Source organism: Triticum aestivum, chromosome 7B (assembly GCF_018294505.1).
Source record: "Triticum aestivum cultivar Chinese Spring chromosome 7B, IWGSC CS RefSeq v2.1, whole genome shotgun sequence".
Taxonomy (NCBI): Eukaryota; Viridiplantae; Streptophyta; class Magnoliopsida; order Poales; family Poaceae; genus Triticum; species Triticum aestivum.
This window is the reverse complement of record NC_057813.1, coordinates 741,208,796-741,224,925: the sequence shown is the minus strand read 5'-3', so window position 1 is coordinate 741,224,925 and position 16,130 is coordinate 741,208,796. Positions and strand designations below refer to the sequence as shown.

Sequence of the window (16,130 nt, the reverse complement as noted above, 5' to 3'; positions counted from 1 at the left end):
ACAAAGGCAACCGAGCCACTACAAGGTATGAAAAGATGACCAAGTCGACTTCTTTCATGGCAACACCTTCTAGGACTGATAACCACATTACAAGAGCGTGAGATATAAAAACAACGAAATCAACATCGAACAGTGTCGAACAGCAGCGTCCCTATTCTTTTTTTTTTGGCGGGAAATTACTTGTATTACTCACGTAGCCGAGCTACCAGCAGAATTACAGAGTTTGACGACCTCATCGGGTCCAGATCCAAGCCACACCATTGTACGACCTGTAGTTCTACCAAAAGATGCCAACAAATGGCTTAGATTGTTTTGACTACGACAAATGTGAGTAATACAAGAATTTCGTTGATTCATGAGTATTTTGATTTCATGAACCATGAAACTGTTCGCAGATGTATCCATTCTTCAAAAGATTGGTAGCCTCCAAGCAATCAGATTCAATGTCAATAGATAGCTCACTCCATTGTAAAGCAAGTGACAGACCCCGCAAGTTCAGACTCTAAAGCGACGTCCCTATTCATCGCTGAGTTTGCTTTCCTCCATAGCTCGCACCTCGCAACGTGTTTCAACTTGAGGTTTCGCGTGGCAACGGAACGTCACCATATTCATAACATGCTCCCCTGTTTTCCCTTTTCAGATTCATTTTCAAAACTTTCAAACGTGGTTGCCAAACCGTACGGCACTTCCTAGCTCGCCGGAAACCGCGACGGGGTCGGGGTCGTCGTCGCCGGCCGAGTTGCACACGACGAAAAACCGCCACAGTTATAATACGGGGCCGGGGCATACAGACAGCCGGCCGTTGACCCCGTTGACCCAGGAGCTCCCGGGGCCCCACGCGGCAGCGGCGGGGGCGGGCGTGCCCCACTCGTCGTCGCGGGCGCGTATATATTTTTCCCGTCTAATGAAAGTGAAGGGAGAGTCGAAGAAGAAATCAAGAAACCGAGTGGAGCAACTCCCTCCCCCCTCCTCGCTCGCCGGTGCTTCTTCCTCCTCCTCGTCGTCCTCGGGGTCGTCCCAGCACAGCTTCCTCCCGCCTTCCTCGCCGCTTCCCTCCGCCTTCCCTTCTCCTTCCTGGCTTCTTGGCGTCTTCTTCTTGGCTTGCTCTCCCTCGGCCGGATTGGAACTTGTTGGCGCGCTCTGCTCGGCGCGGTTGGTTGCCTGCCGCAGGGTCGCCGGCAGCTTCCCCGTCGCGCAAGGCGACCCTCCCTCCGCGGGCGATGGGGAACTGCGCCAGCGCCATGGAGGGCCTCATCCCGTGGGGCTGGGGCGCCAAGCCCGCAGGTACCGCTCGGATGCTAACCGCCGATTCATTCCCCAATTCATTTTATCTTCCATGTGAGAGGAATATTCTATCCTAGTCTTTGGGCTTGTTGAGGCCTCTACTACCTGAGATCTTCAAAAACCAGTCAAGCATGTGGTCAATTTTTTCATTTTTTTTTTACTTTTTACAGCAATCTCTGTGGCCAACTTGATGCTAGCCTTGACCGACCAATATGCAGTTGGAGATTATTAATTTTTGTTTTGGGATGGCCTTGTGCATTCTTGATGGTTTCTTTCAACTGCAATATTCCATTCATGTGACTACAGAATATACATCTCTGTTCATCATTGATTTGGCCATGTAGTACTACTACTGCTAGTGCTAGTTACCCTCTCCATGCTGCCACTACTGTATTGGGGTGCATACTATACCTTCACCAACTGGGTCAACTTGTGGCTGCAATGAACTGAACCCTGCACTTGATTACTAGCAGCATCAAATTGGCCACTTCATATCTCAATTCAGTTTCCTGAACTTGTTTACTTCAATCTTTTTACTAGCAGCATCAAATGCATCGATAAATCTACAGAGCACAAGGAAAAGCACTGCAATTTAGTTTCCAGTCAACTTACGACCTCACATTTGCTAATTGTTATGCATGTCTAGGGATGTCTGCGTCGAAGAGGACCACGAGCTCCTCCACCACCGCCACAACGGGGAAGCTGTCGACGGTCAGCACCAGCACATTCATGGCGTCGACGGTCAGCGGGGGCAGCACCGACGACTGCTACGAGGAGGAGGGGGGCCACATCCTCGAGTCCCCGAACCTCCGGATCTTCACCTTCGCCGAGCTCAGGGGCGCCTGCAGGAACTTCAAGCCCGAGACGGTGCTCGGCGAGGGCGGCTTCGGGAAGGTCTACAAGGGGTGGATCGACGTGAACCCCGCCAAGGGCAGCACCGCCATGGTCGTCGCCGTCAAGAAGCTCAACCCCGAGAGCGTGCAGGGGATGGAGCAATGGCAGGTGATTGTGATCCTGGTGAATTGGTTGCCTTTATATCTGTTTTTCTACTTCGACGAATTTCAGTGACCCGTTTTTAAGAAAAAACAATGGTGCTTTCAGTTCTTACTTCTTAGGCAGATTTCAGTTTTCCTACTTCGACGAATTTCAGTGACCCGTTTTTAAAAAAAAATAATGGTGCTTTCAGTTCTTACTTCTTACGCAGATTTCAGTTTTCCTACAATCGTTAAAAGTTAGTGATAGTGTTGCCTTGTAGTTTTGCTCAAGTTGCAATTGCCACATTTGCACGCTTTTGGCCAAGTGGAGAATGCTGAACCTTTGCATTATTTTCCCTGGCCACAGTGCTCTGGTTTCTTGTTTTTTGTGTATACTCCAATACTATCATCTCACCAGTCATTGAAAAATATTATATGTATGGCCTTCTTGGCAAGTACTATTACTAATTATTGGCTAAATAGGATTTCCATGTTTCATTTTTTATTGCTATAAGTAGTAAAACCCTCTTAGATTATCCTTGTGTGTTTTTGCGCATATTCCAGTACTCTGCTCTCACTGGTTTTGGCCACTTCATATTTATGCTATTCTTGACAAGTACTGGTACTGCTTACTGGCAGACACTAGGAATTTGTATTGTGGCTGTTGCTTTCATTTTATTTAGTTACCTATTTATTGCTAATTCTGGAAGCAGTACCAGATTTCCAAGATTTCCATTATGCATTTCTCTGAAAAGGAATTACTATATCCTTTTGATGCAGTCTGAAGTGAATTTCCTCGGGAGGATTTCGCACCCCAACCTCGTCAAACTGTTGGGCTACTGCATGGAGGACAACGAGCTACTACTCGTGTACGAGTTCATGGCCAAGGGGAGCTTGGAGAACCACCTCTTCAGAAGTGAGGGCAGACGGCCTTTTTCAAGCGATAAATATCTGAAACAAAGTTCTCCTTTTGTCAAACTGTTTTTCCTCTTTATGCCGACTTGGTCCGCAAAGCAGCACGCCTTGCAGATGCTGGTGAAACTGCAACATCGTTTTCGTCGCATATTATATATCAAGCACCATAGTCCATAGTGCTATACAACTAACGACTAGCACTTTTCAAGGGCACGAGCATCCACTAAATTGTCTGAACCTAGCCAAATTCTTGCTGCTGCTGCTGCCTTCCATCATTCTTGCCAGGTCAATTTGCAAATAGAGGGTCAAAAGTAGGACTCGGATTTTTTCCTCTGCTCTGCTTTTTTGCTTAGCTGTCAAAGATTATTTGTGATCAAACTTACCATTTAGCTCAGTTGTGGTACTAAACTACTAATTCGTTGATGTTTTATCAGGAGGGGCCATCTATGAGCCACTGCCTTGGAGCCTCAGGCTGAAGATTCTCATCGGTGCAGCCCGTGGCCTCGCCTTCCTTCATTCGTCCGAAAGGCAGATTATCTACCGGGACTTCAAAGCTTCCAACATCCTATTAGATTCAGTATGTATTATTCCAAGAGCGATTAATAACAGTGTCTCTGATCTTGGATAATTCTCTTAACACCCTGCAACTATGTTATGTTCAGCACTTCAACGCGAAGCTCTCAGATTTTGGATTGGCCAAGCATGGCCCAGATGATGGGGAGTCTCATGTGACAACACGAGTCATGGGCACGTATGGGTATGCCGCTCCGGAGTATGTTTCTACCGGTATGTTCGTCAGTTAATAGTCACATTACAAATTAACACTGTGCATCATCTGTTCATAGCACTGGTTACATAACACTGAACACCTTTCATGCTAGGCCACCTGTATGTGAAGAGTGACGTGTACGGCTTCGGCGTCGTGCTGCTCGAGATGCTCTGTGGCCTGAGGGCGCTGGACCCGAGCCGCCCCAGCGAGAAGCTCAACCTGGTGAACTGGGCGAAGCCGCTCCTGTCGGACCGGAGGAGGCTGACCCAGCTGATGGACAGCCGGCTCGAGGGGCAGTACCATGCCAGGGGAGCCTTCCGCGCCGCTCAGCTCACCCTCAAGTGCCTGGCCGGTGAGCCCAAGAGCCGGCCGTCCATGAAGGAGGTCGTCGAGGCGCTCGAGCAGATCGAGGCGATGAAGAGCAAGTCCAAGTCGAGGGAGGCCAGGCGAGACAGCCCGTCGATGCCGCGTGGCCGGGGGAACTCGCCGAGGAGCGACGGCGCTAGGACCAACTCTAGGGGCAGATGATCATGATCAGGAGTGTCTGTAGGATATGTATAACCATGTAACCGATATAAATTTGGAGAATGTAAAGGTAGACCACCATACCATTGTTTCCCGTTGTCATGACGAAGTTTGCGCCGATCATGATGATCATTGTAATAGCGTAGCGATATACGGAGATATTATTTAGCTGTTGCCATACTCGCATGCATGAATTCAATGATTTTTTCCACTGAAATGCCATGGGTTGGTTGCACTATTAGAAAAAGGGTCAAATGTGAAGCACAATAGTGCCGGTTTGAATTTCAGCTGGCACTAATGTGTACATTAGTGCCGGTTCGTGGCGGCGATCAATAGCACCGGTTCGTGGCGATCCTTTAGTACCGGTTCATGCCACGAACCGGTACTAGAGAGGCTGTGTCAGCCTGCGGTCAGGCTATGGCCCCACCATCACCATTTAGTGCCGGTTCGTACCACGAACCGATACTAATTAATGTTATGGCAAGCTGTTTTTAGTCCCACCTCGCTCCCCTAACAAGCCTTTTACCACCTTAAATATATTATTTCTCAAACTATTACAAGCACTTGGTTTTCATTGAACTCTATGTGTAGAATTTGTGGCTGCAATATGAGTATTCATCGGTTTATAAATCGTTGATGACTCATATTGACAATTCAGATTGTACACACAAAGATCATTGATGATCAAAGTATTTTTGATGTTATAAGATCATATTGACAATTTAGACTGCAAAGAAATATAAGATCATGATCTAAATGCTCTTATATTTTTTGCATGATGGTCGGCATTTCTTTTTTTTAAACTTTGGTTATAACTCCAGACTTTGACCATCAAGTTTTGCAGAAAAGAAAAAATAGCTGAAAAGAAAAAAAACTATATAAAATGACCGTGAAATTGAAAATCACTACAAAATGAACTCTGAAAATGTTGAATTTTGGCAAACTAGATGAAAAACTACTCAGAAATAAATAGAAAAAAATAATTATAATAGAAAAGAAAAAACTATACAAAAAACTACGCAGAAATAAATAGAAGAAAATAAAGCAAAAAAGAAAAAAACTATAAAAAAAAATTGGGGCGCTGCCCTGTGGGCCTGCTAGGCCACGGCCGTGCAATTACAAGCCTTAAAGGCCCAGCAGACTCACAGGGCAGCGCGCAGAATTTAGGCCCACAAGCCTGCTATATAGAGAAGTTCAAAGAGGTAGCCGCGACTGGGTTTATAAATCAGTGCGGCTGCCCTTCGCCCGGTGAGGTGGGACTAAACTTTGGGGTGGCAGCGCGAGTCCTTTAGTATCGGTTGATGGCTCCAACCGGTACTAAAGATCACCCTTTAGTACCGGTTGGAGCCACCAACCGGTATTAAAGGCCTGCTCTTCCCGCCTCTTGGCCTGGCCAAAGTGGCTCATCCTATATATATAGCACTTACGAAAATTTCAGTTACATCTCCCCACTTCGTCTCCAACCTCTTTACATCGCCGCGCGCCGCTCGATCCCGTCGTCGCCGCCCGTCGCCCGTCGTCCGTCGTCGTCGTCGCTGTCCCCGCCGCCGCCCGTCGTCGTCGTCGTCTCGCGCCGCCGCCCCGAATGCCGCCGCCGTACGTCGTCGTCGCCGCGGTCCCGTACGTCTCTCTCACCCGCGCGCCGACGCCCCCGCCCCGTACGCCCCCGCCCCCGCCCCGTACGCCGGCGCCCCCGCTCGTACGTACGGGGCGACGGCGTACGAGGCGGCGTACACACACATACACACATACACACACTGCACACATATACACACACAGACACACACATTTTTTACTTATTTAATTAGATATTAATTAGCTAGGTATGTGAGATTTGAACTAGTTGAATAATTAATATAACTAGTTTATTTTTAGTAAGAAAATTGTCGAACTAGTTTATTTAGGTATATGAGATTTTGAACTTGTTGAATAATTAATATAACTAGTTTATTTTTAGTAAGAAAATTGTCGTATCTGAGATTTGATTATCTAATTAAAATATTATTTGTTAATGAGTTTTTCTGTTTATTTAATGTTTTTATATATTTTGAGTTTATATAAATGTTAGATTAATGTCGAATGTTAGATGAATTAGATAGAAAAGTTAAATATATAGTAATGTCAATTGTTAGAGATGAATATAGTTAGATATATATTTGAATTGGCTAGATATTAATTAATGTTAGATAGTAATAAGTGTTTAATGTTTCACCTAAGTGGGATAAGTCTGAGAAAGAGATGGATAGAACTAGTTTATTTTTAGTAAATCTTAGTTGAATTAATAGAAATAGTTGAATTAATTGAATTAGTAAGTGTTTAATGTTTTGCCTAATATGAACATAGGAAATGTTGTCTGACGACGGAAAAAATTTCAGTATGTGCACATACTGTGAAGGCGAGCGCGGCCAGTGCGATAGAAATTTCCTTGTTGATGGTAGGCGATTCAGCATCAAGCTAGATGAGACTTTCGAATTCGATACAGTAAGTCACAACGACAAGTCTGTTTTCATAATTAAGCATGATTTATATATGCTTCATTTGCCTGACTTATAATTTTTAATTTTCACTATTCTACTAGCGCATCCTATGCCATGCAAAAATTTTTGTCTTGAATAAGATAGGTTTCAAAGATATGAAAACAATGGAGGTAAAGAGAGCTTATCTGAAAACTGAGCATGATGGTTATACTTTCAACGTCAAAGTATACAATGCACACACGTACACCTATTTTGAATGCAAAACTTGGCAAGCACTATGCAAGGCTTATGCATTTGAGCCTGGTATGGTTATCACCTTTGATATTCGTCCGGAAGATGATATTGAAGGTAATAGAGACATATGAGTCGATGTGCAGACGCCTCCAATTCTACCATTATGTGAGTTCTTCTCAAATATATTTTTGTCTTTGATATTGCTTATTTCAAAAATAACTGACAACTAATTTCTATTGACAGTTTATCTCCATTCAACCAAACATGTCCGACGCTTGGTAGACAGGACATTCCACTGTCCCAGAGCTGAACTAAACTGCGAGGAGATAAGTCATTATGTTTCATGGCTTGAGGATCTTCATACTGTCAAGACAAAAGTTTTTCCTGCACTTGGAAATGTTAGTACTCAAAACGTGCGACCAATAGTGATGGTATTGAACTACGGTCACATCTATTTAGGAATGATGGTAAGATATTTACTATTTGTCCTCAGTGCATATTTTGCATACATATTTTTTTTGCTAAACTTTCATTGTTAAGTATATTAATTAAGTACTATACGATGTTCTTCAACAGGGACTCCCGATGACAATTGTGCCTCAGGGGATCGAGACTAAAGGTCAGATGTCAATTGTTAGCTTAAGGCCAAGATATCCTGCATTGCACATGAATGCATTCAGGATTTCTAGAAGCGATGAATGCTTAATAGTGAAAGATTGGAGGAAATTGTTAATGATCGCAGAGAAGTAGTAGGGGGCAGCAATGAGAAGCGCAGCCCACAATTAGAAGACAGGTTCATCGGCATGCTCCAGTATGATCAATCAGGAGAGCTATACATGTTCTATGCTATTTTACCAGAGAAAGAGTAGCTAGCAGGAGTGATTTAGCTAGTTCTTCATGCTGCTCTTAATTAGAACTTGTCCTTTTATGTCCGTGTTCTTCGTTCTGAACTTAAGTGATTTGCTTTTGTGGTGTTATATATGAACGCTTATAATATCATGACAATCATGTTGAACTCGATGATTGGTTCTACTAGAAATTCTATATATATATATATGCATAACGTTTACAACGTGTAGTATCGTAAAATAACAGCAAATGAAAAAGAATTAAAATGGAAACACAAAATTAAATGAAAAAGAATTCATAAAACTAAAAAAAACCCAAACCTTATAGTACCGGTTGGTGTTACCAACCGGTACTAAAGGGCTCCGGGCCCCCGGAGCTGGCTCGTGCCACGTGGTTGCCCTTTAGCACCGGTTCGTGCTGAACCGGTATTAAAGGGGAGGGGGCCTTTAGTGACCACACTTTAGTGCCGGTTACGGAACCGGCACTAAAGGGCCTTACGAACCGGTGCTATTGCCCGGTTCTGCACTAGTGTTGCATTGCATTAGGTTGCACTAAGAACAGCGTTCAGTCACTATCAGTTATAGAAGTGCTGAAATTCCATACATCTTCTGCTCCGAAGAACGCAAACATTTGACTCGTTACCGGAAAGATTTCACCGATTTATTTTTCCTTTCATTGAACATTTCTGGTTGGATGTTTTAGTTTGGTTGCTGAAAATCATGAGACAGAAAAAGTGATTGTGGACCTTCCAACATGGTTCTGTTGAAGTACCGAAGTTCTGTACATTTACCTGCTCTGAAGAAAGCAAACCTTTGAATCATTACCTGAAAGATCTTAACAATCTAGGTTTAAAGAAAGATCTTAACAATATTGCTTTCACCTTTTTTATCGAAAAGGGGCATTTTAACATTTACCGGCAGGATATTTCTGATGCGGTCAAGATATAGTTTTGTTGCCGAAAAAACGTTTCTTCGAATCATGAGGCAGAAAGTGATGGTGGGCTTACTTTCTGCTAGCTGCTCCAGATTACTCCTGGATGAAGCTGGTTAAAGTGCTAGACTGATCCAAAAGTTCTTCAGAACAATTTAGGCGCCCTTTCACTTTCCCTTTCCCTTTTATTTGTTTAGCTCCTAGTGGGAAGCTCACTAACATTACAAAGCCAATCTTATTATCAAATAAGAAACTTTCTTCGGTGGATAGAAATGATTTGAGGACGCTTAGAGGATCAAATCATGCTTTGATGCCTTCCTTGCAGTAAAATAAAAATGAGAATTTGATGCTGCACTAGGAGAGTGGCTGGTCAAAAAAGCTGGAGCTTTGTTGGAACCATACCTACCAGTGTGTGTCAGCACTGCAAAAAACATTTGTCTATCATCTACTCCCTCCGTCCCAAAATAAGTGACTCAATTTTATACTAACTGTACATCCTGTCTTCTAATAAAACACAGATAGTGCCGCTAAAGTAGAACACGATGTTTATATTCTTTTCAAGAAATTTGCAGGAACACTCTCTTTTAGTTAGGAAACAGAGTTAAATTTACATACTATGAGGTTGTTTTTGGTGAAACAACCACGCCCAAATGGCGCTCTACATACTCTAAGTAAATTTGTTCATCTCCTTAATTTAAGGCAAATATATTTTGCAACCCCCAAATAGATTAACCCAAGGAAGTTGAAGTCATGCATGCTCCTTTCCTTCCACATACTCAACATGACATACACGTTGATTGTGGTCCAAGGATGCATTTAGACTCGCATTCCACCAATCATCGGCCGACGGGAACGAGGGTTGAGGGGAAACTCCACGCGAAACCACTAGTTGACAACAATCCCACACTTTGTACGGTGAAAGAACAATCTTTATGAAGGCGAGCAACCCTTTTTTGAAACGGAAAGACATAAAGTTCCCCCTCTTTTTAGGCAGGTGTGGTCAGCTGTTACAAACTAAAATGATAAAAAAAAGGAGCAATCTTTACAAAGGCGGGCAACCCTCTTTTGAGGCGCAACGTTAAAGGTGGTACAATAGAGTTGTAAGGCCATGCTCAAATTGCGCGGTTGTGCTTGGAGTGTGCCCTCCAAGCCCCTGTCGGCCAAAAAGGCCTATCTTGGTTCCGTCCTTGATCTTTCCGTGAAAGGTCGACATTTTCTTTCATATACAATGCAATTGTGGTTTTACCCGCAGTATTTTTCTCCACCCATGATGATTCTCAACTGCCTTGGGTGTACCAGCACGTGTGGCCGTAACAGTTTCCCCTTCATTCCCGTTGCGATCCCAACGGAAAAACGGCCGCTAGAGCCACCCGGCGATTCGTCCCCCGAAAAACCGCCACCGGCCCCACCACTCCCTCCTCCATGGCGTTCCCCTCCCTGCCCCCCAACCCCTCGTCGGCGGCGGCGGCGTGGCGGCGGCGCTCCGGCCTCCTCGCGCTCCTCCTGCTCCTCCTCTTCCTCTCCTTCCAGGTACCCCTCCCCTCTCCTCCTTACCACCCACCCACCCACACTCCGCACTCCACACCCGCCCCCGCCGGCCGCAACGGCGGAATGCGGCGGCGCGGCACGAGCCGGCGGAAAAAAATGGGTTCTTTCCCTCCTCCCTCCCTCCCTCGCTCCTGACCGTCCCCCCCGCTCCGGCCCCGCAGGTCGTCGTCCACGTCCCCTCCGTCAGATCGGCGGTGTCGCGGCGGCTCTTCTCCGACCACCGCCACCGAGCGTAAGTATCGCCGCCGCCGCCGCCCGCGCCGTGCTTAATAAATAGACGCTCTAACTCTGACGCTGCCGTGAATCCCCGCAGCGCCCGCGAGGCCGGTCACCGGAGCTGCCCTGGGTGCGGCGATCTGCAGGTTCTGCCCCGCTTCCACTTCCCAGCCCAGGAATCTTGGAGCCGTGCGTGTGATTGTGCAGTGTGAAACAATGTGGGGTTGTGTTTGCTTGCGCAGGACGTGGAGGATTTCAACAAGACCGTCGCGTACACCGACCAGGATGGCCGGATCAAGCTGTTCAAGGTCACCGCCAGGGAGTTCGCGTCCTCCTCTATCTGGGAGAACCCTCTGCTGCCCAGAGATAGCCAGCCGCCTGCCGAAATTGTATGTCGTGAACAAGCATGTTCCGCCGTCAAGAGAAGTTGCAAAAACTGATTTTAGGTTCTAACACTCAGCGGTGGTTCTTCTTCTGTTATGGTAGCAAGAGACCGCGGAGGAGCAGCCACTGGACACCGGATCAGAGGCCAACAATCTTTCAAGTGCAGCGGTTTTGGCAGCCCAAAGACCCGATCCGATAAAGCTAAAGCGAGAGGTCAGACATTGTTTGTCTTGCATAGTTGTTTTGTAAGATGGTGGATATGCATTCATCTTTACGTCGCAAGTGTTTCTGGTTCACTCCCTAAATTTTCTAGCTCTTATTCATTGCTGTCGCTTTGTTGTAAACATCACACGGTTCCTGCAGGTATTTCGACGTAGAAGAAAGGAGCAGCGGATTCAAGAGTTGCTTCAGATGGACAAGGAGGCCGAGCTCCAGATGCGAAATGCGGCCACAAACAGCTCGAGGAACTTCGATAATAAAGTGAAAGTCAGTTACAATATATGGAGGCAGGAGTTCCACCACACAAATACAGACTCCACGGTGAAGCTCATGAACGATCAGATAATAATGGCCAAGGTGTACGCCACCATTGCACGTTCCCAGAACGAGACCGACTTGTATGCATCACTCATGAAGTGCATAAAAGAAAGCAAAGCAGCTATCGGGGATGCCAATATGGACAGTGAACTGGATTCAAGGTACTTCATTTAACACCTCTGAAAATTCCAGACTTTTCTTCAGTTTCTTGTTCGCATTGGCATGGAACAATGTATATATTGTCGCCCTCTCTTGTTCTGCAGCGCTTTAGAGAGAGCAAAAGCAATGGGGCATGTGTTGTCTTCAGCTAGAGATGTTCTGTACAACTCTGATGAAGTGTCGAGAAGATTACGTGTTATGCTGCAGTCCGCGGAACTTAATATCGACACTGCGAAAAAGCAAAACACGTTCCTGGTTCAGCATGCTGCAAAGACGGTTCCCATGCCCTTGCACTGCCTACATATGCAGTTGATAACCGATTATCATCTCCGTGATGGTGTGATCAAGGAGTACTTTCAAGCTGCTGCTTTGAAGGACGAAGAAGATAAAGCAAAGCTTGAGGATCGGTCACTCTATCACTATGCTATATTTTCTGATAATGTCCTTGCAGCCTCAGTAGTTGTCAGATCAACCGTGACAAATGCCAAGGAGCCAAATAAGCATGTGTTCCACATCGTCACTGACAAGCTTAATTTTGCAGCTATGAAGATGTGGTTCATCAGTCATTCTCCCCGCCCTGCTACTGTCCATGTGGAGAACATTGACAATTTCAAGTGGCTCAATTCGTCTTATTGTTTGGTTATGCGGCAACTTGACTCAGCTCGTCTCAAGGAATTTTACTTTAAAGCACATGATCCGTCATCACTCTCTGATGGGACTGAAAATCTGAAGTACAGGAACCCAAAATATTTGTCTATGCTCAACCATCTAAGGTTCTACATGCCAGAGATACATCCCAAGCTTGACAAGATCCTGTTTCTTGATGATGATGTTGTTGTGCAGAAGGACTTGACACCCCTCTGGGACGTTGATCTTAAAGGGATGGTAAATGGTGCTGTTGAAACCTGCAAAGAAAGTTTCCATCGCTTCGACACTTATCTCAACTTCTCACATCCTAAGATCTCTGAGAACTTTGATCCACGTGCTTGTGGTTGGGCTTTTGGAATGAACATGTTTGACCTGAAGGAGTGGAGGAAGCGAAACATCACTGGAATATACCATTATTGGCAAAATTTGGTAAGTAATGGAGCGAAAAAATATTGTTATATTGTTGAACTACATTTATCCCACCGTGTATGTTATGTGTACGTCGTCCTCTTACAACAATCGCTTGTCAGTACTCCCTCCGACCCAAAATAAGGTTTTAAACCTTAGTTCAAAACTGCAACACTTATTATGGGTCGGAGGGAGTAGCTTTTATTGGTTTTACTTACTAAGAGAAGCTGTTTTTCAGAATGAGGATCGCAAGTTGTGGAAGCTGGGCACATTACCTCCAGGACTAATTACATTCTACAATTTGACACACCCATTGGATCACACTTGGCATGTCTTGGGCCTTGGCTACGATCCTGCTGTTGACATTGCTGAAATCGAGAATGCAGCGGTAGTTCACTACAATGGGAATTACAAGCCCTGGCTGGACCTTGCCGTTTCCAAGTACAAGGCCTACTGGTCCAAGTATGTCGATGTTGACAGCTCACACATTCAGCGTTGCTACGCAAGCAAACAATGACATATGTATCATTCTGTTTTGGTACTTTTGTACCACGAGTTTTTTTTACCAGGAGCGAGTTAGGTAGAGCAGTGATATGTCTAGCATTGTTCAGCATCATAATCTTGTTATTCTTGTGCTTTAGTAGCTTTTTCTCATGTATCAACTACATGCACAGCGATTTGAAATTCACAGCATAGTAAATATTCTTCTGTTCTCAACCGGCAATGGCAATCTCAACCGCCGCATGATGGGTCGCTTCCGGCGTGCGATCAACGACCTTGTCCTCAAAGAGGTCTACCTCAATGGCCGGCGCTACACGTGGTCCAACGAGTAGTCACCCCCCACCCTGGTGCACCTCGACCGCGTCCTCTGTACCCCCGACTGGGAGGAACTGCATGGGGAGTGCCATCTCCGATGCCTCGCCTCCGTTGTTTCCGATCACATCCCATTGCTGCTTGATTGCAAACCGGTGCCGCCAGGTCATCGCCGTTTCCACTTTGAGGAATTCTGGACACGTTTGGATGGATTCCATGACACTGTGGCGGACGCCTGGCACTCCACCCATTGCAGCGACCCCTTCCGGCGACTCATGCAGCGCATGCGAATCACTGCGCGCAAGCTCACTAGCTGGAGCATGCGAACTGTGGGCAACGTTCGCCTCAAGCTCGCTATCTCCAGAGAGCTCCTTCTCAGGCTGGACACTGCGCAGGAGAGCCGGCCCCTGTCCCCGCACGAAGACTGGCTCCGACGGCAGATCAAGGCCTCCTACCTCGGCCTCGCCTCTCTCGAGCGCACCATCGCCCGACAGCTCGCCCGCATCGCAACTCTAAAGGACGGCGACGCTAACACATCATTCTTTCACCGGCAATGCACGTATCGCCGGCAGAAGAATCGGATTCATTGCCTCACCGTGGACGGCGCCCCAATCTCCGCCCCCCGCGACATGGCGGCCGCGGCCTATGCGCACTTTGACGCCCTGCTCGGCCACGAGACGCCCCGCGACTGCAGCCTCGACCTCTCCGAGCTGATCACGCCCACCAACCTCGACGACCTCGACGCCCCCTTTGACGCCGAGGAAATTTGGAACGCTGTGAAGCGACTCCCCGCTCGCAAGGCTCCGGGCCCGGACGGCTTCACCGCAGAGTTCCTGCGTGCGTGCTGGCCCATTGTTCGACAAGACTTCGTCGACATTTTCCAGCAACTGTACGAGTTGCGCGGTCGAGGTTTCTGCTCCCTCAACCAGGCCCTGCTAACCCTGCTACCGAAGCGCGCGGACGCACGCGGTCTCGGCGACTTTAGGCCTATAAGCCTAATTCACCTCGTCGCCAAGATCTTCGCCAAGGTCCTCTCGCTCCGGCTCGTGCCGAAGCTCTGCAACCTCGTCAGCACTTGCCAGAATGCCTTCATCCCTAGGCGCAGCTTGCACGACAACTTCATCCTCGTGCGCCAGTCTGCACGCCTCCTGCACCAGCTCGGGGCCCCTCGCGCCCTTCTGAAACTGGACCTGGCTCGTGCCTTCGACACCATCAGCTGGCCGTTCCTATTCGAGGTCCTCCGGCAGTACGGCTTCGGCAACCGCTTCCTGGAATGGCTCGCCATCTTGCTCTCCTCGGCCAGCACGAAGGTGCTCATCAACGGAGACCCTGGCCCCACCATTTGGCACCGGTGTGGCCTTCGCCAGGGCGACCCAGTGTCCCCGCAGCTGTTCGTCCTCGCCGTCGACACGCTCGGTCGCCTTCTACGCCGTGCCACGGAGCTGGGCGTCCTGCAGCGATTACACCCCCGACGCCCGATCCCCTCGGTCTCCCTCTACGCCGATGACGTGATCCTTTTCTGCCACCCCACCGTTGCCGACATCACCGCCGTCAAGAGCATCCTGCTGCTCTTCGGCCGAGCCTCAGGCCTCCTCGTCAACTACAACAAAAGCTCGGCCACCTTGATCCGATGCACCGCTGATGATGTCACGGCTGCTGTCAACCTGTTGGGCTGCCCCCTCGCCGAGCTCCCGATCACGTACCTGGGCATCCCTCTGACTCTGCATCGCCCGACGGCCGCACAGCTGCAGCCCGTCGTCGACAAAACGGCCGGCATGCTCCCCACCTGGAAGGCGCATCTCATGAACAAAGCCGGCCGCCTTGCGTACGTCAAAGCCATCCTCAGCGCAATACCGATCCACCAGCTCCTCGCCCTCGCGCCACCCAAGAAGACCATCCGCGCAGTCGAGAAAATTCAGCGCGGCTTCCTGTGGGCTGGGTGCGCGGAGGCAAACGGAGGCCACTGCCATGTCAACTGGCAGCGCGTCGCTAGGCCGCTCTCGCTCGGTGGCCTCGGCGTGCGCGACCTCGGACGGATCAGCCTTGCGCTCCGCACCCGCTGGTTGTGGTTCAGCCGCACGGACAACACCAGAGCATGGGCAGGCCTCGACCTGCAGTTCACCGCTGAGGAGCGCTCATTCTTCTTCGCCTCTACCACCATGCAAATCGGGAACGGCACGGAGGCCCTCTTCTCGGAAGATCGCTGGATCGACGGTCGCTCCGTCTGCGAGATTGTGCCACTCCTCTACGCCTGCACCCCCAAGCGCCGCCGCAAGCTCCGGACCGTCGCCGATGGCCTCCAGGCCAACAAGTGGGCACGGGACATTCACGGCACGATCGGCATACACGAGATCGGGCAGTACCTACAGCTCTGGCAAACTATCAGCGCCACGACACTCTCCGCAGAGCCAGATCGCCTCGTCTGGAAGTGGAGCACAAGCGGCGTCTACTCCGCCAAAT

General features: G+C 48.1%; 2 protein-coding genes across 2 annotated transcripts; both read left to right on the top strand.

The window, feature by feature from the left end:
* The first annotated feature begins 908 nt into the window (after positions 1-908).
* Positions 909-4,647, top strand: LOC123156767 (probable serine/threonine-protein kinase PIX13). Its single transcript, XM_044574946.1, has 6 exons — positions 909-1,284; positions 1,931-2,286; positions 3,039-3,174; positions 3,608-3,750; positions 3,836-3,959; positions 4,055-4,647. Exons 1-6 carry the CDS (start codon positions 1,221-1,223, stop codon positions 4,468-4,470), a joined length of 1,239 nt encoding a protein of 412 aa, XP_044430881.1. The 5' UTR covers positions 909-1,220; the 3' UTR covers positions 4,471-4,647.
* Positions 4,648-10,286: 5,639 nt separating this feature from the next.
* Positions 10,287-13,581, top strand: LOC123156766 (probable galacturonosyltransferase 3). The gene is made up of 8 exons (XM_044574945.1): positions 10,287-10,487; positions 10,667-10,737; positions 10,819-10,867; positions 10,964-11,110; positions 11,208-11,318; positions 11,469-11,803; positions 11,906-12,878; positions 13,096-13,581. The coding sequence occupies exons 1-8, from the start codon at positions 10,380-10,382 to the stop codon at positions 13,372-13,374; spliced, it is 2,073 nt and encodes a 690-aa protein (XP_044430880.1). The 5' UTR covers positions 10,287-10,379; the 3' UTR covers positions 13,375-13,581.
* Positions 13,582-16,130: the final 2,549 nt, after the last annotated feature.

Bases quoted from the DNA above. Each gene is read 5' to 3' on its own strand.
- LOC123156767 (XM_044574946.1), top strand. From the start codon at position 1,221: ATGGGGAACTGCGCCAGCGCCATGGAGGGCCTCATCCCGTGGGGCTGG. The intron at 3,751-3,835 runs GTATGTATTATT...TGTTATGTTCAG, and splicing joins CCAACATCCTATTAGATTCA to CACTTCAACGCGAAGCTCTC. The intron at 3,960-4,054 runs GTATGTTCGTCA...CTTTCATGCTAG, and splicing joins TCCGGAGTATGTTTCTACCG to GCCACCTGTATGTGAAGAGT.
- LOC123156766 (XM_044574945.1), top strand. From the start codon at position 10,380: ATGGCGTTCCCCTCCCTGCCCCCCAACCCCTCGTCGGCGGCGGCGGCG. The intron at 10,738-10,818 runs GTAAGTATCGCC...GAATCCCCGCAG, and splicing joins TCCGACCACCGCCACCGAGC to CGCCCGCGAGGCCGGTCACC. The intron at 11,111-11,207 runs GTATGTCGTGAA...CTGTTATGGTAG, and splicing joins GCCAGCCGCCTGCCGAAATT to CAAGAGACCGCGGAGGAGCA.